The sequence below is a fragment of the Xenia sp. Carnegie-2017 genome, unplaced genomic scaffold, assembly GCF_021976095.1.
Source record: "Xenia sp. Carnegie-2017 unplaced genomic scaffold, XeniaSp_v1 HiC_scaffold_2, whole genome shotgun sequence".
Taxonomy (NCBI): Eukaryota; Metazoa; Cnidaria; class Anthozoa; order Malacalcyonacea; family Xeniidae; genus Xenia; species Xenia sp. Carnegie-2017.
Window position 1 is genome coordinate 4,526,770 of NW_025813482.1, and position 21,772 is coordinate 4,548,541.

At 33.7% G+C, this 21,772-nt stretch overlaps 3 protein-coding genes and 2 long non-coding RNA genes across 10 annotated transcripts; 2 read left to right on the forward strand and 3 right to left on the reverse strand.

The window, feature by feature from the left end:
- On the reverse strand, positions 1–5,122 carry LOC124440007. Its single transcript, XR_006946525.1, has 5 exons — positions 4,861–5,122; positions 994–1,073; positions 832–909; positions 500–744; positions 1–430 (listed from the first exon to the last, which is right to left on the reverse strand). It is a non-coding gene; the product is annotated as an uncharacterized LOC124440007 (long non-coding RNA).
- Positions 5,123–5,309: 187 nt separating this feature from the next.
- LOC124440004 (NADH dehydrogenase [ubiquinone] 1 alpha subcomplex assembly factor 2-like) lies at positions 5,310–13,324 on the forward strand. Of its 2 annotated transcripts, none has more exons than XM_046990322.1 (6): positions 5,310–5,469; positions 10,675–10,761; positions 11,125–11,165; positions 11,645–11,719; positions 11,836–11,857; positions 12,711–13,324. In XM_046990322.1, the coding sequence occupies exons 1-6, from the start codon at positions 5,460–5,462 to the stop codon at positions 12,890–12,892; spliced, it is 417 nt and encodes a 138-aa protein (XP_046846278.1). In that variant the 5' UTR covers positions 5,310–5,459; the 3' UTR covers positions 12,893–13,324. The 2 variants fall into 2 exon arrangements, with proteins under 2 accessions (XP_046846278.1, XP_046846277.1); XM_046990321.1 differs by lacking the exon at positions 5,310–5,469 and adding an exon at positions 10,092–10,353.
- On the reverse strand, positions 6,029–9,827 carry LOC124440006. Its single transcript, XM_046990323.1, has 5 exons — positions 9,512–9,827; positions 7,495–7,574; positions 7,340–7,405; positions 7,034–7,272; positions 6,029–6,458 (listed from the first exon to the last, which is right to left on the reverse strand). The coding sequence occupies exons 3-5, from the start codon at positions 7,378–7,380 to the stop codon at positions 6,331–6,333; spliced, it is 408 nt and encodes a 135-aa protein (XP_046846279.1). The 5' UTR covers positions 7,381–7,405; positions 7,495–7,574; positions 9,512–9,827; the 3' UTR covers positions 6,029–6,330.
- A 202-nt stretch (positions 13,325–13,526) lies between the features above and the next one.
- On the reverse strand, positions 13,527–17,780 carry LOC124440003. Of its 5 annotated transcripts, XM_046990319.1 has the most exons (4): positions 17,650–17,780; positions 16,468–16,599; positions 15,821–16,235; positions 14,138–14,699 (listed from the first exon to the last, which is right to left on the reverse strand). In XM_046990319.1, exons 3-4 carry the CDS (start codon positions 16,184–16,186, stop codon positions 14,439–14,441), a joined length of 627 nt encoding a protein of 208 aa, XP_046846275.1. In that variant the 5' UTR covers positions 16,187–16,235; positions 16,468–16,599; positions 17,650–17,780; the 3' UTR covers positions 14,138–14,438. The 5 variants fall into 5 exon arrangements, with proteins under 5 accessions (XP_046846276.1, XP_046846275.1, XP_046846273.1 ...); XM_046990317.1 differs by lacking the exon at positions 16,468–16,599; XM_046990318.1 differs by lacking the exon at positions 17,650–17,780 and having other exon boundaries at positions 16,468–16,887.
- A 237-nt stretch (positions 17,781–18,017) lies between these two features.
- On the forward strand, positions 18,018–20,302 carry LOC124440008. The gene is made up of 3 exons (XR_006946526.1): positions 18,018–18,121; positions 18,363–18,479; positions 19,539–20,302. It is a non-coding gene; the product is annotated as an uncharacterized LOC124440008 (long non-coding RNA).
- The last annotated feature ends 1,470 nt before the right edge of the window (positions 20,303–21,772 follow it).

Genomic DNA, 21,772 nt, shown 5'->3' on the forward strand with positions numbered 1-21,772 from the left:
TGATGCTGGTATAGCCAGTGTAGCAGTTTAATCTAATCATGATACAACTTGAACTATATACCGATTGATTTAGTGATGAAAAGTAAAATCACAACTTTTAGTATAAAATGCTTTTTGAATCAATTCCAAAAATCTCTACAGTCCGAACCGCGATTTTCCTAAATGTTTATTAACAGAGACAATATAAGACAGTTATGCAAATTTTCTGTCCGTTTCATGAAAGTTGTAACATTTTTGCAGTTTGCTTGTTTGTTTCTCTAATTAATAAACTTTATTGCAAATGAAATCCACGGTACCCATACCTATCCCCTTTGGTTGTGACTCACTCGTGTATTACTAATGTCATTCTGAGAAATTTGGACTACATCTTTGTAGGTGGGTAAGTTCTCTAAAGTGATCCCATATTCACCATTCACAGAGCCATTAGTCACTGCAAACATAAAATGATAACGAAATGTAATGGCTGGTGATAGTTTTCATTGTCAGTTCCACTATTTACCTGGAGATTGATAAACTGGATAATCTTCTGGCTTGTTGATAACATCGTCGTAGGCAGGAGGGGCCCCATATTGATTAATACCATCGGCGTCACCAACTTCAACAACGACTCCCCCCAGGTCCTGACGTAATTGTTGAATCACAATTAGACGTCGAGGTATAATTTCGTCATTAGTGAAAAGATTCTTACTATAGCATTTGCAAAATGCTAGTACCACAAAAGCAATAAGGATACAGAAACCAAGCCTATGTAAGCAAAAATTATCTGGCTAATTATGAGGCAAACCACGGCAAAAAGTATGAAGCAAAACAATTTCAAAATGATAAACATACCAATAATATTTATATTGAGCGCTAAAAATGTCTGTGGACATTCCTTTAAAGATTACTCAAAAACCACAATAAACATCCCTAAAACAATGACCAAACATTCTCAATTACTGACATGTTCATTACCATAAAGATAAAAACATATTTTGCAGTTACTAAGTTTACCATATAGACTAAGCCTTTCAGGAGTCCAATTTCCACCAACAACTTCAATTGACTTTTACCAACCAGTTATGTCTACAATTCTGAAAATATCAAAGAAAGAATTATTGTCAATGGTTAATCGTAACTTCATGGACTATTTTATATCGCGAGAAATGCTCTGGTTACATGTTGGAAAAAAAAGCAACACCATTTTATTTGTAAGGAACGCAATCTCTGACATATATAAAATGAGAGAATTACATAAATGTTTTATTGAAGGATTTTCTTAATAGCATTAGCAAATTAAAAAGATGAACTGCATGGAAAAGCCAAAAAGACGGTGCTGTGTCCAAAAATTCCATTAATGGATTGTTTTAACACAACTGCTTGCTTTTAATACATTTGAACTGTTCATCACAACCAAAGCTATAGTTTTGTATGATTGAAGCAAAGATTCTTAAAAGTTCATCTGCCCGACGTCGGATTCTATAACTATGAATTCCAGACCAATTGTGAATTACATTATGATTTCTTCAATTGGCACAGCAACCACATGATAAAGATGAGATCATTCGAGTTTTTGTATTTCCCTTTTGTCAATATATATGCAACAATCTAACACACTCCAATCACATTCCATCAGAATTCAGTAACGTAGTAATAATAAAAAATTGGTTTACATATAAACAATACGATTTATAATAATGCAAAAAGCTGTTTTAAGTTCATGTGTGATTTTAGTTTGTCTATGAAAATGTTTCCCACTGGATGGAAAATTAAGATTTGATTCCAACTTGGAACATTTTGTTCTGACATATATTTTTATGTATTCAAAGCATTTACACCAGTTAACAAGGAAATAAGATGGGATAATGTCTGATGGGGAAAGTAAGAAATTTGCGATGGAGTGGAAGGGAAGTTGACGATGTCTGAATTAGAAAGTCTTTCCAAGTTCTGACCAATATAACTCTCATTAGCGTTCGTGATTCTATTAGAGAGAACAACTCGTGGGATGCTCTTCATTGATATCGTTTAAATACATTGTACTAAACCAACAAAAAGGCATGAGGCAAAAAGAATCATTACTTTTGAAGAACTAACAAAAGGGATAATTGACATCACTACAAATGTTGCCTGTGTATGACTATGTTAAACTTATGTAGAACTGTAAGCTAAATTTGGTGGTGATTACATCATCGTTGATGGGAATAATTCCAAGCATATTGTTGTAGATAACGAAGATAGCAAATATTCAGTCATTTTGCATGAAGAGTTAATTGCAGTTAATTGGAATCTTGGTCAAATTTGAAATTAGGAGAAATGCATGCTTTACAAAATTTTAAGTTTTTGGCTAATTGTGACCATTGAAGAAAGTTAACATTGATTTATAGCACTAGATATTTGTACAACTGGAAACGGTAAAAAGTTCCAAAAAAAGTAAAATAGTAAATTGAGGGGAGTTTGAATTGTGTGATACATTTATGTTAAGTTGTGAATTTTATGTTAGTAAAATCAACGTAAAATTCATTGTAAAATTTAAAATCATAGTAAAACTAAGTAAATTCAACGATTCCAACACAAAATAACGAAGGGAAATATTGTTCTAATTTCAATTTTAGTGCCTACCAGAAGACGAACTACACACTGATACAAAATACAGTCCAATATAATTCTGCTCAAAACGGAAGATTAGAAACATTAGAAAACATTTGGAAACTGCTCGCTCTATGAGATCACGTGAAATGTCACCTCCTGATATTTGAAATCCCGAACCTCGTTCATGACAATGAAAAGAAAGAAATTTGAAGAAATGAAAGAAGAAGGACAGACCTAAGTTAAGGTGAGGTGTGACGATAAAGTATGCCTGGCAGTCAAACATCACAGACGAGACAAAAAATCCTTAAGCAAGAAGCAGTTATCAACAGTCATTGTTATAGTGAATAGAAGATGCAAAAAGCAGAATATCATTCTTCATCTTCGTTGATGGAAAATAACAAACGCAAACATGTTTACTCAGTGGAAAGAAAATGACTGAAAAAAATGTACTTTATTGAGTTGTCTTTCAATTGCACAGTAAGTTGGTGAAGCAAGTGACAATCTCATGATTCGAGATCCATGACCAAAGCTAACTATGTAGATGTCACTTTTCAAACTCAAGACGACCTTTTAGTTGAAAAGTTTTCACGAGACATCGAAATCTTCAATATTGTTTTGAAAAAGAACAGGAACATAGATATTAGACCTTGCTCAGATGCTAACAAACTTCTTATCCATGAAAGTCTTTTGTTTGACAATATTGTTTTTCTCCATAAATTTGTCACATGCAAACTTGTTTTGTCCATTCCTGGGTCAATACACGTGTCTTGTGATGACCAATGCAATTCAACATGGCATATATACTCATAACTAACATTTTTATACTGCTTATAATTTGATATTGTCAGATGATGTTTCAAGAGTTAAGATAAAATGTCAGCTTGTTAACAAATAAACTTACAAAATATCAGTTAAAGTTACGAAAATAATTTATATTTCATCAAGCATTTCTTTGGTCTCTAATCAACGTGAAATCAAATCGTTCAAAAATGCAAAATTCAACAACCAAACTGTTTATGCACAAGCATATTATAGATATTGCATTCAGGGGAGTCGCGAACGGGGGGTCAGGGGTGCCTGACCTCCCCAATCATCATTCTTTCGTCAAAAAACGCCCAAATCCTCAAACCAAGACCATGCCACGCCCATTTTGTCGGAAATTTGACGCCCTGATTGCGCCATTGATTGAATTTCATGTGAAAAGGTCAGCCACTACGCCCAAGCCCGCAGACAACGACCATGCCACGCCCACTTTGTCGGCAAATTTGACGCTCAGACACCCCAAAACATAAACTTCACTACGCCTCTAATTGCATTTCATGTGAAATGGTCAGCAAAGCATTGATAGATGTTAAATATTGTACCACCATTGTCATTAAATGCATTCAAAGCTGATTTCAATACACAAGCTATATTCATGAAATAATTTGTTAAGTTCAACGAACAATTCGAAGTTTATGAAGTCTTGCATTAAATTTTTATCAAGTAGGTGTCCTGAAATGACAACATTGTTAACCTCTCTAGGCCTCTACACAGGACGTTGATAAATGTGATTATTCTTTTTTCCATAAAATAAAATGTCCTGTCCTTTTTTCTTTCCCATTATTAAATTATCATTTCAAATGGACAAAAATTTTTATCAAAGCAAACATGTTTTGGCATGCTTGTTTCAAAATTATAAGGTAATAAAATATCACGTCCCTTTTGCAAATTGTTCGCGGGAATTCGAGTTTGCAATGGTTGAGTTTCAAGTGTGATCAAATACTTTAAAAGATCCGTGTTATTGTTTTGTACAAACTGTACAAGCTGCAATCTAATTCTGTCTAATATCATAGTTGCAATACTATTGAGGCAAATTATTCATTATGAATCTTTGAAGCCAAACTGTATTTATAAATGTTCTAATTTTTGTTGTTTAAATCGAATTTACACTTGACATATACTCTTGTTTTAAAATACGGATTCGAGTTACTGAATACACGGAGAATTTTGAAAAGGGAAAATATAATTTTGTTTGAGTTGTCAAGGCGTTTCTTAAAGCATGTTTGAGTTAAAATAGACGAAACACTACAAACTGCACGATCAAATTCAAGGGAAAATTAACTTGGCTGTAGAGGAGTAAGAGTAAGAGACTACGAGACTACGGTTTTAAGGATTCTGGTGAAGTGAATTTTAACTTGCGAAAGAAATAGAATAAAATCCCATACGCTGTCTAAAACTGTCTATACAATGCAAAATGTCATAATAGATAGAGTAATAATCGCGCAAGATTACAAACCAAATCTCACCCACCTTCAGTTTGCGAAGTATAATTATTCTTTGAATTAAACTTGGTCAAACGAAAAATGTTTTCAAGTTCCCTGAAGTTTTTCAGTTCCCTGACCCAGTTGAGGTTTGTTGACTTGTGAGAGGTCTAGGTTGTCAACAGTTTGTTTTCAGACGTCAATACTTGTTTACATCCGCCACAATCTGTGCTTAAAAGTTGAGACGACCGATGGCAACAACAGTTACAAAAGTTACACTTGAAAAGATGGCTACAGGCAATCAGTAAAGTTAGGGCTAAAGCGTAATAACTGATTTACTCGGTTGCTCCTCAAACAAACCATAAAACTTGACAGAAAGCGTGGCATCATATGATATATATTAATACACAATATTTACATAACAAAGCGCGTGCATGACGCGGACCTATTGTCTATTGAAATGCCGGATGCTTGACATTTAATGACATTGCCAATTGCAACCTTAAAGCGTTAATCATAGAATTTTAATTTTTCTCCATTTGAAGAATTATATGATAATTTTTTCAAATTATACAATGGCTACGTTCTTTGTTTCGTTCTTCCCGCCGTCTTGTTGGTACAGATCTTGATGGTAACAAATACTACGAGATGATTCAAGGTGAAGAGAGGAATGTTATTTTTTTGCCTGCAGTGCGTTGTGTAAATCATTATTCAATTGCAAACAGCTTGTGCAAATTGTTTGTAAATTATATTGAAGTTAGTACACAACAATGTTTGTCAGCCAGAAAAAGAAATTGTCGGAACTTATGTAAATAAGTAATAGATAATTGTTATTTGATACTAGGAACTTATGGAAGAACGGAAATAGGAACTTATGTTAATATTTTATAAGTTGTGACACGTTGAAAGTCAGCTTGTTCTGTCGCTGGCTGTGAATGTAAAAGCTTGAAATGTTAAAGATAATCTGTGATGCGGAATAGATATATTGAGTAAAATTGAGAATTGTGTGTCGACTGCGCGTACAGTAGGATAGTATACAGTCCCAAAAACGAATCAGCAGACGCATAACTGCGTTGTGCTAACGCGCAAAGGAGAAAATTGCAACAGAAACATTGCACCGTTTACACAATGTGTTTGGTCTTTTATCCCGCCATGTAACCGTGTTTAGCACTTAAAAAGAATAGTTGAAATCGAAAAAAACTTTAAAATGCGATAAATTGTCTTAACTCAGTAAAGCACTTTAATTTAATCATAATTTAACTTGAACTAGATGCCAGTTAATTTAGTAATGACAAGTAAAATTACGAGCTTTAGTATTAAATGCTTTTCGAGTCATTTCGAAAAATCTCTACAATCACGATTTTCCTCATTGGAAACATTGTGTTTATTAACAATATAAGATGTTATAAGACATTTATGCAAATTTCCCGTCCGTTTCATGAAAGTTAAAAATTTTTGCAGTTTGCTTGTTTGTCTAATTAATAAACTTTATTGCAAATGAGATCCACGGTACCCATACCTATCCCTTTTGGTTGTGACTCACTCGTGTATTACTAACGTCATTCTGAGAAATTTGGACTACATCTTCGTAGGTGGGTAAGTTCTCTACAGTGCTTCCATTTTCACCATTCGCAGAGCCATTAGTCACTGCAAACATAAAACGATAACGAAATTTATTATATGGCAAGCGTCCCTTCCGGCAAAATGGCGCGCTTTGATTGGCTCAGAAACATTTTTGCCGGTCCATTATTTTCTCGTAATCGACCACGGTCCAAAACGCGTAATTTTACTGTCAAATGTAAACAAACTTCGTAAAGCAACCAGCAAAACGCAAAATAAACGAAACAAAAAACCATTTGCGAATGTGATTCGAGGGAAAAACACTTGGAAAACAGTTAAACTATCCAGACAATACAATTTGAAAAGATTTATTTTTATAGACGAAAACTACAAAATTGAAAAACAGCCTGTAAAAACAGCAAGGACGAGAAAGAAAGCAAGCTTCGTTTCAGGTCAAATAATCCATGTAATAAACCTTTCAATAACCTCGCTTTCTTGGTCTTTACGGAGAAATATCGGACCTCTATCTTTTGTTCAAACCTCGCTCTACGGGCTCGGTCTGTACAAAAAGACATCGGTCTGATATTTCTCCGTAAAAAGTTCGGTTATTAAGGGCATAGTAATGGCTGGTGATAGTTTTCATTGTCAGTTTCACTATTTACCTGGAGATTGATAAACTGGATAATCTTCTGGCCTGTTGATAACAACTTCGTAGGCGGGAGGGGCACCAGATTGATTAGTAACAAAAGCTCCACGGAGGTTAAAAACGTCTAGCCTCCCATGTAATCGTTGAAGTGACATTAGGCGTTGAGGTGAAAATTCGTCATTAGTGAATCGATTTTTAGACTTACAACGGCATTTGAAACATGCGACAAAAGCAATGAAGACACATACACCAAGCCTACGTATGTCAGCAAAAATTATTTAGCAAATTATGAGGCAAAGCAATTTCAAGATGATGAACATACCAATAATATTTGAATTGAGAGCCCAAATATTCTTTAGACATTACTCAATAACCATAATAAACATCACTAAAACAATGACCAAACATTCTCAATTACTGACATTACATGTTCATTACCATAAAGATAAAAACTTATTTTGCAGTTACTAAGTTTACCATATAAACTAAGCCCTTCGGGAGTCCAATTTCCAGCAACAACTTCAATCGACTTTTACCAACCAGTTATGTCAACAATTCTGAAAATATCAAAGAAAGAATTATTGTCAATGGTTAATCGTAACTTTATGGACTATTTTATATCGTGAGAAATGCTCTGGTTTCATGTTGGAAAAAAAGCAATACTATTATATTTGTAAGGAATACAATCTCTGACATATATAAAATGAGAGAATTACATTAATGTTTTATTGAAGGATTTTTTCATAGTATTAGCAAATTAAAAAGATGAACTGCATGGAAAAGCCAAAAAGACGGTGCTGTGTCCAAAAATTCCATTATTGGATTGTTTCAACACAACTGGTTGCTTTTAATACATTTGAACTGTTCGTCATAACAGTTATCTTTTTTTGAAGGGAAATGGGTAAACTTAGGGTGAGATCACACACGGCCTCTAAAATGGCATAATTCATCACAACCAAAGCTATAGTTTTGTATGATTGAAGCAAAGATTCTTAAAAGTTCATCTGCCCGATGTCGGATTCTATAACTCTGAATTCCAGAACAATGGTGCATTAGAATGTGATTTCTCGAACTGGCATAGCAAACACATTTCCTTTTGTCAATATATAAGTAACAATCCAACACGCTCCAATCACACTACAATGATGTCTGAATTAGAAAGTCTTTGCTAGTTCTGACCAATATAACTCTTATATTAGCGTTCGTGTTTCTATTAGAGAGAACTCGCTTTTCATTGATATAGTTTAAAATACATTGTAATAAACTAACAGAAAGACACGAAGCAAAAAAAATCATTACAGCTGAGGAGGGAACAAAAGCGATAGTTGACATCATAACAAATGTTGCCTGTGTATGACTATGTTAAACTTATGCAGAGATGTAAACTAAATTTGGTGGTGATTACATCATCGTTGATGGGAATGATTCCAAGCATATTGTTGTAGATAACGAAGATAGCAAATATTCAGTCATTTTGCATGAAGATTTAATTGCACCTTCTTGATTTGGTAAAGAATCTTTGGTCAATAAAAACTATGATCAAATTTGGAATCTTGCTCAAATTTGAAATTAGGAGAAATGCGTGCTCTACATAAATTTTTGGTTGTTAGTTATTGGTGACAAACACTGAAAGTCAAAAAACCATCACAACATGGATTTATGGCACCAAATATTCGTACATTTGAAAATGGTAAAAAAATGCAAAAAAAGTCAAATAATAAATGGAGAGGAGGTTGAATTGAGTGATACATTCATGTTAATTTGCGAATTTTATGTTACGGTAAAACAAAATGGAATCTCAAAACCCAAATTAGCTGAATAAAAAGTTTGCAAACCATTGGAGATCGTTTCACGCGTAAAGTCAACTAAGCATTACAAGACTTCTTATATTCATAATGATTTCTATTACATGTTTGTAGATGTAGATCATCCATGTTAGTAGAGTCCCGATAAGGACTATTTTTGTTGTTGTTGACTGATGTTTCGACAGCCTTAGTGGTTGTCACTTTCAGAATCAAATGAGGAGTAAACGTCAAATATCATAGTTGCAATGCTATTGAGGCAAATTATTCAATATGAATATTTTGAAGCCAAATTGTATTTATACAAAAACGTGCTAATTTTGCGAACTTAGATTTTACCTATCCCCTTGTTTCGAAATAAGGATTTGAGTTACTGAATATCCGGAAAATTTTAAAAAGGGAAAGTAAAATGACGTTTGAATTGTCAAGGCGTTTCACTTAAAGCGTGTTTGAGTTAAAATCGAGGAAACATTGCAACTACAAACTGCACGATCAAATTCAAGAGAAAATGAACTTGGCTGTAGAGGAGTTAGAGTAATGTAAGAGGCTACGAGACTACGGTTTTAAGGATTCTGCTGAAGTGAATTTCACCAAAAGAAGTAGTATAAAACCCCACACGCTGTCTGAAACTGTCCATACAATGCACAGTGTCACAATAGATCGCGCAAGATTACAAACCAAACCTCACCCACCTTCAGTTTGCAAAGTATAATTATTCTTTGAATTAAACTTGATCAAACGAAATATGTTTTCAAGTTCTCTGAAAATTTTTCAGTTCCCTGGAAGTTTTTCAGTTCCCTGATCCTGTTGAGGTTTGTTGACTTGTGATGTCTTAGTTGTCAAATGGTTGCCAAGCTGTTTGTTTTCAATCAGAAGTCAACATTTGTTTATATCCGCCACAATACAGTTACAAAAGTTACACCTAAAAAGATGACTACAGGCAATCAGTAAAGTTAGGCCTAAAGCGTAATAACGGATTTACTCGGTTGCCCCTCGAACAAACCATAAAACTTGACAGAAGCCGTTGCATCATATGATATATATTAATATACAATATTTACATAACAAAGCGCGTGCATGACGCGAAACTATTCAAGAAATAAAAGATGTTTACTATGTTTGCACCTTGCACAGGATTATGCAAACTGAGGAGACCTTGGGAGAACTCGAGAGCAGATCAGTGCAAGCCCGAGACCAAAGGTCGAGGGTTGCACCTGTTTGAGGGTTGCACATGCTCGACCTTCGGTCTCGGGCTTGCACTGATCTGCTCTCGAGTTCTCCCAAAGTTCTCCTCAGTATGCATAAGCGTGTGCAAACTCAATTGTGCAAACACAGTAAAGTTTACTGTGTAAACATCTTTTATTTCTTAACTACAACCTTTAAAGCGTTAATCGTAGAATTTTAATTTGTCTCCATTTAAAAATTATACGATAATTTTTTCAAATTATGCAATGGCTACGTTCTTTGTTTCGTTCTTCCCGTCGTCTTGTTGGTACAGATCTTGATGGTAACAAATACTACGAGATGATTCAAGGTGAAGAGAGGAATGTTATTTTTTGCCTGCAGTGCACTAGCTATGCAATATATTTTTAATTGCAAACAGCTAGTGCAAATTGTTTGTAAATTGTGTTGAAGTTAGTATACAACAATATTTGTCAGCCAGCAAAAGAAATATTGTGCCATTTACATTACACACTGTATTGGGTGTTTTATCGCGCCTTGTTTAGCAGTTAAAAGAATAGTTGAAATCGAAAAAACTTTAAAATGTTCTCATGTTTACAGTATGCTGTATGCTTGCTAATTTGTCTGTTTTTATATTAAGCCCTTGAAAAAAATAAAATTATTATATTTTTAGGTGGTAGTGGTAAAAAAAGACGAGAAGTGGTAATGAAACTAAAACACGAAGAATATAAGGCTGGTGTGATTCCAGTTGAATGGGAAGGTATAATCTTAGAAATACTTTCTTTTCTTTTGTAGAGATTTTATGAAAGAACAGTGCAATTTTGTGACTGCTCAATGTTTTTGGTTGAAATGAAATGTTTTGATCACCAGTTCTGTAAAAAAGCAGTTGTCTGGGAGAATAATTAAACAAAACCAGTGTACCTCAATAAGAGATCGAGTGCATTGTATTACCATTACCAAAGACAAAGAAGACATTGAAAAAAATGAATGCATTGTACATATTTGCACATGCAACTGAATAAACATTGTAGAAATGTATACTGATAGCATGCTCAATTACACTCCTAAGAAAATATTTTCTAATTGGATCTTGAGATTATACTTTTCTTGGTTTCATTATTAGCTTGGTTAAGAGGATCAGTGGATAAACCACCCTCACTTGAGGTGAATATGTATGACTTAGCTCTCATTATTTTATGATAAGACTCTTACAGAGACTGATTTGTACAGAAGTTTCTCTGTCTTTCATAGTTGGCCAAAGTGCAGTAATTGCAAATTATAATGTAGATAAAGCTAAGTTATGGATGAATATAACTTTTTATATAAATAAAATTTTGATTCTTTATATAATTTATTTCAAAAAATTTTAAAAAAACATTTAATATGTTGCTAATGACTGTTTTGATGTATAGTTTTGAAGATTTGAATAGAGCAATAGTTGACAATTCACCCCTGCTATCACTTAATTTAAATTTTCGTAGGTAAACTGCCACTGCCAGTACAACCAAGTTAATCCATTTCTGCAGCTTTTACTCCTCTTTAATTGCCATTTTTAAAACTACAATTATGCTAAAACATGTAATACATTTAAGTATTTTGCTTTTTCAAAATATCAACTATTGAGATAAATGTGAACTTTTCAGGATCTTGTTAAGAAGCAACAGCAACAAATTGTGCTTTCAAAAAAAGTAATTGAATTAAATCGTCGTGATATGAAGGTACTTTTGTATGAATACATGTATGTTTGTGTTTCTCATTGCGATAGCAATATCAGTTTGAAAATTATGTCAGTTTTTTGCAATATTTTTAATCAGAATTCTCCATTTTTATGTAGCTTCAAGAGGAAGAGTATGCAGGTTAATTGTTGGCTTTATTTTTGTGTCTTATATATTCATATATATACTCCTCTGCCTATTTATTTAACCTTTTTTGAAAAGGATTGGGCTCATATTACCAAAACCATGCATGAATCGTACTTGTCCATCATCTCAGATCCCACCCCTGCCACCATCCTAGTACCCACCCCTGTCACAATCCCAGATCCCACCCCTACCACCATTGTAGTTTCCCACCCCTACCACCATCCTAGTACCCACCCCTACCACCATCGTAGTACCCACCCCTGTCACAATCCCAGATCCCACCCCTGTCACAATCCCAGATCCCACCCCTACCACCATCGTAGTACCCACCCCTACCACCATCGTAGTACCCATCCCTACCACCATCCTAGTACCCACACCCACACTTAGTGTTCTGGGACTTGTGGCTAGATGCCAGATAAAGGTGGAAAACTCAACGTGATAGCATGATTCATCTATCGTAATAGCGAGTGAAAAAAACACGTATAATTAACACGACAATAAATACATTACGTCACACTTTCAGGTATTTCATATTTGGTACTCTTTATACCATTAAAGGTAGTTTTCACACCAAGACAGTGAGATTATTTGTTTAGTGTTTCAACAATTTCCTCTTGAATTCCATCAAATTTCCCCCCCACATACTACTAACATAATTTGTAGGTATTACATAATTAACTTTTATTTTTTAAAAATGTGCACCTTATTACGATAACGAGAGAAATGCTGACGCTGCACAATTTCAACCGAACAAATTTTAGTTACTTTCAAAAGATTTGATATCGTTTTGAAATTATAAAGATTATTGAGTGTGGTTTATGCAATTGATATTTTTCCATTTCAGCTGGCCTCGTTGCTAAGCCTGTAGGTCATGCTTCTGCGACAACTTATGGAAATGTTGAGTCTTCAAAAGGACCCAGAACTTCAGGTGGTCAGTTTCAACCTGGAGTATGGGGAAAACAATTGGATCAACAAAAGAAAAATGATACAGGAAAATACGAACCAGAGTCTTGGAAACCATCGTAATTTTTGCTTCTTTACTAAGCCGAATCGTGAGTGCGTGTAAATATAATCCTACAAATGAGAAATGCTTATATCATTCTCTGTTTGCTTGTGTTGGTAAAACATTCCAGCTTTATGCTTGCTTTCATGCATTTTAGCTTTACTGCAAGTATTTTTTGTTGTTTTTTAACGTATTTATGTTCTCTGACAAGAGAATATCAACTGATATAACTATATTAGTTCATTTAGTGTGATAAGAGATTCGTTACTAGTGAAAGCTGACGGTGGACGACGTCGAAATTACGTCATTTTTATAGATTTATAGTATCCATTTCGCCAATATAAAACTATGTATAAGCACGCCAATTTTCTTCCTCCTGTATTCAAAAAGATTTTGATGCCAGATTTTGGGGATCATCAAACTTAAATGACAGATTATAAATATAATAAAATCGAGTGGTGATTTTAGTTTTCACAAATAATAAAAAGATAAGTTGTCCGGCAGAGACGAAATGACTGGTTGATGCAAAAGCACTTGACGTGCATTTGGGATTATCTATGATTTCATTCCAATGACGTTACTATTTTGGGAATTTCAATTTTGTTCTCACCTCAACACGAATCATAATTGTTTTTTAAAGTGTTACTTCAGGGTTCATTCATTACTGAAATACTTTTAATTTTATTCAATTAACATTTTCATTTTACCTAATTGAGACAGCTAGCGATCTTAAGATTTAATAATATCGCCGAGACTCCTGTTATATTCCCTGTGATAACACTTTAATTAAATGCTTGCTAAGTTGCTTCATAATTCTGGAGCTTTTTCAAACGTAGTTGGTTTCTACCGTTTCTCTTTTCTTTGGCTTCTGAAGTGTTTGCATCAAACGGCATTTGCTCTGTATCTCCTTCTGAATTCCCTGTGATCGCTTATTCACGAAAACAATCAAAAATACATGTGTATTAAAGTTGATAGCTGTATATGTTTAAGTGTTTTGTGGGTAAGGGTGTTTGATAGGAAGAAGAAAATAGTTCATAAGATTATACAGCCTTTTTTAAGTGGCTTAAGAGACTTATCTGTGATGATTGCAACCAATCGCAAAGCACTTAACACTTGACGCATTGAATGCTATTATATGCTAAAAACGTCTTGAAGTTGAAGTACTCAGTCTCACACTGTGATGTTGTGGAAAAAGCCATGACAACCATTTGTTACGTGATTGGATAAAATGTGTAACTCGTGATAACGACATTAAAATTGTTAACTGATTTGATAATTTGAACTAAAGCGACTTATATATTTATTGAATTAATTTGTTTGAAAAGGTTAATTTGTCTATTTACTTTGTCAAATTTGGCTAATAAACTCTGAACATATTCTTTAGTTATTATTTGACGTTCTAAGCATAATCTCAGTTAGAACTATCTACAAAAAGTAGTTCTGTGTTAGCTTACAGCCTAACAGTATGTGTGTTCCAGCGAGTTTCAAATCTAACACCATGGTAAACCTCTTGTATATATCCTAAAGTATAGACTCTTAACATTTCGGAAATTACTGGGATTACTAAGTTTATCCAAGGTATCGATAGATAATCTTCCATTGGTATGCAAAGTTTGTTACGCACTTTCCATCCGCTCCACAATTGTGATTTTTCTTGTAGCAAACAATATTTCGATCGAAGTACATTTTTTCAATGGTTTTGGCCATGTTTGTCTTGGCTTTTTTCAAACAGATGTTAAAATATATAGCACACGAGCAATCGAAAATTCCATCTTTAACGTGTCTTTTCTTTTGGCACTTTCTTAACTTTTTACAGCAGTTCATAGTTTTCTGTATCAAAGAATAGGTAATTTCATTAAATAATTAATTTTTTACCTAATTAGCAAATTTAGTAATCGATTTTTCACTATCTATTACGTCTTAAACGTGACCGCCACATCCATGTTATAAGCAGAAGTGTCAACAAGCCTGCAGTTAAACTGCTGACTTCGCGATTAATTGGCTCTCACGACAATTTGGTAACTTTAATTATAAGACTTCTTTCCGTGCAGTCTATCACAAGTCGTTAAAATGTACGGAAGACCGAATTTCCATGATTCCACTTGAAGTTCCTCTATGCGTTTACTCATTAGCAACAAAAAATGTCAAAAACATATTAAAAAAAAAAGATTTTAACTCAATTACTTCAATTTACTTGCTATTTATCATACGTAAATCTATCCTTGCACGAACATTTTGACGGATTTAAAGATTAGTTTGTTGCATACCGACGTGGGCAGCTTTGAAATTCAACCGAAATTCTTTTATAAAATTAAAGCAAGATGTCAATTTTCCTAAGAAATGATTGAATTCTCTGCTACATGGATTCTTTCGTATTAGGAAATCCGAACTTCCGATTCAACAGCTTAATAACTGTGATTCTACAGCGACAACTATTACTCATTATTACTCATTTTAGGAAGATTTGCTAAATTAAATATTTGTTGTACCCCAAAAGTGTTGCCTGTATTGCAACGTTGGCCAAAACAAATATTACAGTAGCTAGCTTTATTTTACTCTCAAATTATACTTTTATCACAATACTTTGGGCTATGAAGTTCTTAAGAGCAAAATTTTACCAATAAATTTCTTTTCAACGTGTTTTGAGTTGTAAATCCATTTATGAACTGTTCAGTATGATATATTATGAATAACCATAAAGGCAATTCTCGAGATTCTTTTCTGGAAAGCGTAATTTCACAGTTGTTTGCATGTGAAGATTGATGACAAAATATCAAATATTTTAAACCTTGTATTTTTTGTTCAAAGCATGCACTGAGCGGAAACCTGTCTCCTGTATGTGATGTAGAGTTCTGTCTTATATCAACCTGATTAACGAAATAATTATCTAGCAATTGTCTAAATAAGACATGCATATACGTACTTTTAAATGCATTATGGAAGAACCTCACCTTATATTTTTTAGATGCTTTTGTGTAATACGCTTTGAAGCACCAATTCGTTGTTTTTAATTGACCTTCAAAAACCAAATGCGCTTTTTCCACCGTTTTATTCCTCTTACCAAATATAATCCCTGGACTTGAAGGGGAAAATATGAAAGTCATGTTTGTGAAAGGATCGACCTCCGTCTCAACTTCATGCTCATTATAACTCTCTTCTTCATCCGATTTTGAAACGTTTCCAAAGTATTGCCAAGCATGTGCATTTTCAACTCCATTCCAGTCAGCGCCTACTGGTTTCCATGTCCATTTTTCAGTTTGAAAAAGGTCTTCAGAGTCTTGAGTTTCATCCAATTGTGTTCTACCAATATCCTTCATGACGTTGTTCGTTTTTCGGAAGATATTCCTGACATAGCTTGCACTGGTGCTAGCAAAACAAATACATGCAATACAACATACAATTGTCATAGAATTCATGTTTTGTACGTTAAGGCTGAGCTTCACTAGTACGATTAGTTGATCAAATGTAATGAGAGGACGCTGAACTTTCTTTATATATCTGCCGTTAACACCCTGCGGCTTTAAACGAGGGAAGTGGGTGTTACAAGTTATTTCGAATCTAAAAAAGTGATAACAGTTCTTTCTTCTCCTTTACATACCTTCGTCCAACAGGAATTTAGGTTGGCGTCTACATAACGTCAGTAAGTCTAAGACTTTAATGACAAAAACAGAATGTAGTAGGTACTGGATAGCCGGTCTTTTGGATACTATTTCCGGTATCTTTTGCAAATCTATAAACCTCTCAAGTATTAATGAAGGATAACATTTGCAACAGTTTTGTTGCGTGATGTATTCTGTCTTGCTGTGATCATCAGGAGAGACATGTCAACGCACGAATAATGGCCATTAGTGATGTCAATTTACGGTCATAGCCGCGTGCCGCTGTCTGCTTATTAAATGCTACCTTATATGCTTTGACTTCTACACTTTTTCAATTGTTAACTTAGCAGTTGTACATAACTGTGAAATGTTACATTATATGATTTCTGCGAGTTGAAAATAACTTACCACCATCTTAAACAAATCAGTCAGTCGATTTTGATTATTCTTTTCATTATGAATTTAACAAACATGCTATTACATAAATCCTGCCCTACAATGCCTACATTTGCGCAAAATATGTAAATTAAGGTAGTGCGCTATTGCTAGAATTACTCCAGAACGAATCATAGCCTTTCTCTGAAGTTAAAAAATTATGATTATATTTAGCGAAAAAAAGCTTGGGTGATTTCATAATAATAGATATTACATTGAGTTAAACAGAATGAAATTAGAAACAAACACTGAGCAATCACTACTGCGTAGCCACACGTCGATTATTTAGTCATGCAGTGCAAACTGTTGTGTGTTCACTCACTAATTGTTTGCATATAGTTGGCCACTATCCAGCACAACTGCGACTACTCTTATAAATCATGACGTGCAGAAGAATTCTAGTGTATTCAACAACGAGAAGACCAAGCCCACGTTCGATACAACTCATATGTAACAACGTTGAATGCGCTAAATGATGTTAAAGATCATACAGTTTTTAGTTTTTTCTATAATAAAGTATAATATTTTATTGATTACCACAGACAACGATGGAAATAAATTTGCTTGTAAAGTATTTTCTTAGCCATTTTGTAATTTCACAACAATTAAAATTGTTGAAAGAAATAAAATCACATTCTCACAAATCAACAAACGACGCATTCGGACGGAAGTGTCTTAATTATGACAATTATGACATAGAGACCTTAATGAATGCTTTTACAGTCAGAAGAACAGGAAATACTCACATAATTGCTTTCTTCGCTTTAGCGTTGTTCATACACTACGACAAAAGTTCTGAAAATGCCTCTTCAAGGACAAGGAGCGTAATCATTAAGCCAGTATTATACATATACGCCACTGGCCACAGGCCACAACGCAATGGCGTTAGCAATTTGATATGCAAACTAAACATATGTTAGGTTAGATCTATTTCTATCATCACGAAAGGTCAAGTTTTAAAACAGGCATAGGTTAAAATATTACCACAAATGACAAAAAGTGCAGTTTAATAATAACACAAAAATTTGGTAATTTTCATGCCGGATATTGAGAACTGAACCACAGGCTTCTGTTTAGCTCAGCAGTTGTTTGATATAAAAGTTGTCATGCACAGTAATTGTTAATATAGAAGCGTGCGCTTTCCAACTGAGAATGGTCTTTGATGTCATTCAATGAAAATTGACAAATATGTGCATTAAAGTTATTAAACAACACCAGGTGAGCTAATGAATCATGAGGGTAAAATTTTTGACATCATTAATTACGGCGACTTAAAATAATAAAATATAGGTCATGCCAGAATGTAAGAGGAATTAATAAGTATGCAAGTTGAGTGGAGATTTTAATCTTTTCTTGTGTTCCTAAAATTAAGTGTTGAAATAGCCGCAGCCAAGTCAAACTTAACTTGCTGAAAATAAAAATTAACTCACAAAAATCATCATTTTGAATTATCTTTTAGGATTTTTGGTTGTGAAATAAATTTTGTAAAGTTGTAACGAAAATTACCAAAGATTTAAATTGCAGTCTGCGAATCTATAAAAGGACTTGATACTGGAAATGAAAATTTAAGATTGAAGTAAGAATATATTAAGTGATATAAAGTAATAATTAATATACAATATATTAAGATAACGCAGCTTTTTATCGAAATTTTTCTGAATACGTGTGACAAAATTGTTAACAGTAGCTATCGACTTTTGGCAACCATTAGATTGATGAAATCGTATATAAGTATAATCTTTGGAAGAACTATCAGTTATCGTGAGTTTAGCAAAATAGTTCTTAAAAATGCTATGTCTAAGCCCCCATTTTCCATGTCTTAATTTTGATGGTGATATAGATAATTAGGGATGTAATTTGTTTTTCATTTCGATTAGTTTAAAGTGTCCACTATAAGTCGGCGACATTCAAGAGTGAGAATGTGAGGGATTTGATTTTAAAGTGACAAATGCCCTTTGGATGGCTATATATTTCTTATGAAAACATAAGTATGCATCACAGGAAAACAATCATTTCCGAGAATAATGTTGCAGAAAAAATAAAGTCCCGACGAAATGTCTACGCAGCAGAACGACTTGAATGGTTCTGAAATGAAATTTGAAAATATATACTGGTTGCATATTACAAAAAAAGCACATCGTGACTTATACTATACACGTAGATTATTGAAAAATTGGTAGAGATCGACAAATGCATTTCCAATAAATCAAGTCAGCGTGATCAAGCAAATTCAATGCAAATTACACTAATCTGTGCAGAATCACTTTTCCTGACGCCGGATTACGTTTTATGTCATACTTATTTGGTATAAGACCAATCAAATGTATATTTCACTGTATGTAGACGTCTATGAAGCAAAGTGCGCGATAGCAGGCTATATCAGCTGAAAGAAAAAAATTCAGAAAATATGTTTTTGAAGAAACAAACTTTTACTAGAATACTTAAAAGTGTATCATAATAATCACATAATTTTTTTCTCTAAATATTGCGAACGGTCGTGAAGTTTGCATGGACGTAGAAAGTGCTGTCACAGCAACTTAGGGGAGGGGTAGGACCCCTTCAAAATTATGAGATAAATCACCCAAATGTGGGTAAAATTTTATTTGTCATTTTTCAAAACTTTAATTTATTTCAGAAGTTGGTATTTGTAAACTATGTAAAATAACGCCCAGACGTCGTCATGAGAAGCTTTAAAGAAGAGTGACTTTACAGAGATGAGCTTTATAAATAGAAAAGGAGCTTCTATCAATAGGATATTTCTTCAGCAACCGGTTAACGGCGTCTCCAGGATAAACATGTAAAGAAGTTTGGAAAAACAAAGAAGTCATTAGTTAATTGTAAGTAAGTCGTCATAAGCGCGTTGGATTTTCTTGGCGGTATAATAACAGGAACAAAGAAGAATGGGAAATTGGCTTATTGGTCTCATGAATCCCTTTCTGCTTTATACAAGTCATATACATGTCAGCATAGTTGATGTACCACTCAACTCTAATCAGAACAAGTTTTCTTATACTATTACTTCGATGTTTACAACTTAAAAAATAGAAGAAATTTTTACCAAGCTATATTAACTTACTCGACATCATGATGAAGTTTGCCTTAGCAAACAGCTCAAAATGTGGCTCAATTTCTACATTCTAGCATAAATCAAGGTTAAAAAATTCCAAAAACCAGCATAGGGTTAAGCTATAAAACTTCCTTTTTTTGCTCGGCAGATCATGGTTGATGTTGAAACAATTTCTAGATGCATGCAAGACCATATTTCAAAGTGGTTGCAAAGTTTATTGTATGTTATGTAAGAACTAATCCTTTGGTAGTTAGTCATAAACTGGTACCAAATGCCAGTCCTAGTCGAATGAATGCCATTACCATACATACTCGTATTATGGTAGAAAATCATCATTGCTATCCATTATTGACTATGATTCTAAACCCTCACACCCCTGTACTGGCGTTCTCGAGCTCACATACGTCACCAGAAAAGAATTCCAGACCAAATATTTGATTGTTTAAATCTCATCAAAAAATGTTTCTTCGTACTTGTGAGTAGTTATTGACATCAAAAAAACAACTTATTTAATGTTGTGTGCGAAAGCTTCGGATAATCTTGTCGACATAAGTAAACACACCTTTTTAAAGTACGTCAGGATGGTATCATGTTGTTAAATGTGTTTATTTTTAGTTTTCTACGTCATTGGCGAAATGATTTTGCTGAATAATGTAGATTTTTTTCTCATGTTAACATGATAATAACCGACACTTGCGTCACACGTTATTGTTACTTATGTATTTGTACTCGATACCGGAAAGTCGGTGAGTAATTCTCAACAAATGCTTATGACTTACGTATTGTATTTTATCACTTTATCTTTACGTAATTATTAATTGAAGATACAATATATAATCAATTAAAGGTTTGTCAATCCAACAAATATCAGCCAAAAAAGTAGATCACAGCGAGATGTTCTTGAAATGTCTTGTATATATCTGCAGTATAGGCTGTATAGCTGTTTCATCATTGACAATTTAAATGCAGCATATTTTGTTTGTGTACATTTCACAAGGATATCAACGATTTTCCAATAAAGGAATGTTGTTTATTGCTCAAATTCTCGGTATTGTTATGATGTCCAAGCGTCATGATTAATAATGAAATATCAGAAATAATGAAAGTCATAACGATCCAATTTATCCATAAATGGCGTACATCTTATTATCTTACGTACAGCCATCTCTTTCCTTGTCGACAATAAAAAATTATTAAACTATGTATAGTATAAGACGATAGCGTTTATTTTCATATTCACTTCAGTTTTTAATACAATACGACAGTAAACACTAACTTGATAATTTAATGGGCGTTATCAAACATTTTAGCTATAACCTTTAGTGACTCAGCTATCAAAGCAAAACCACTACAGAAGTGAAAGTAATTGCATATTTGTGATAAGCGTTGTCTTGGCATGCGGACAATCTAAAATACGCATCTATTGTTTGTTACGTTCATTTGTTCAGTTTATGTGTATAGTAATCTACAAATCAAGCTTACAATGAAAAGAAAACTTTTCTCTAAACCATAATGCAAATTCATCGAATAAATCTTAAAGAACTTGTTAATAGGTATCAATTTATTAATCTACTAAATTAAGATTACATTGGCAAAACTGTGGTTGTATTTCACAAACCAATCTACAGTTCCATCTTAATTTTTTGTAACTATGGCAAAAATATGTGATCGAAGTACAAATTATCTTGCTAAAATGACGCTTCAAAATGTCCCCCAATAAGTATAAATTAGTCGTACGGTGAAATAGTACTACTTCCCTTGCATGTGTACGGTGAAAAAATTTTGTACCTGGACCTAGTTCT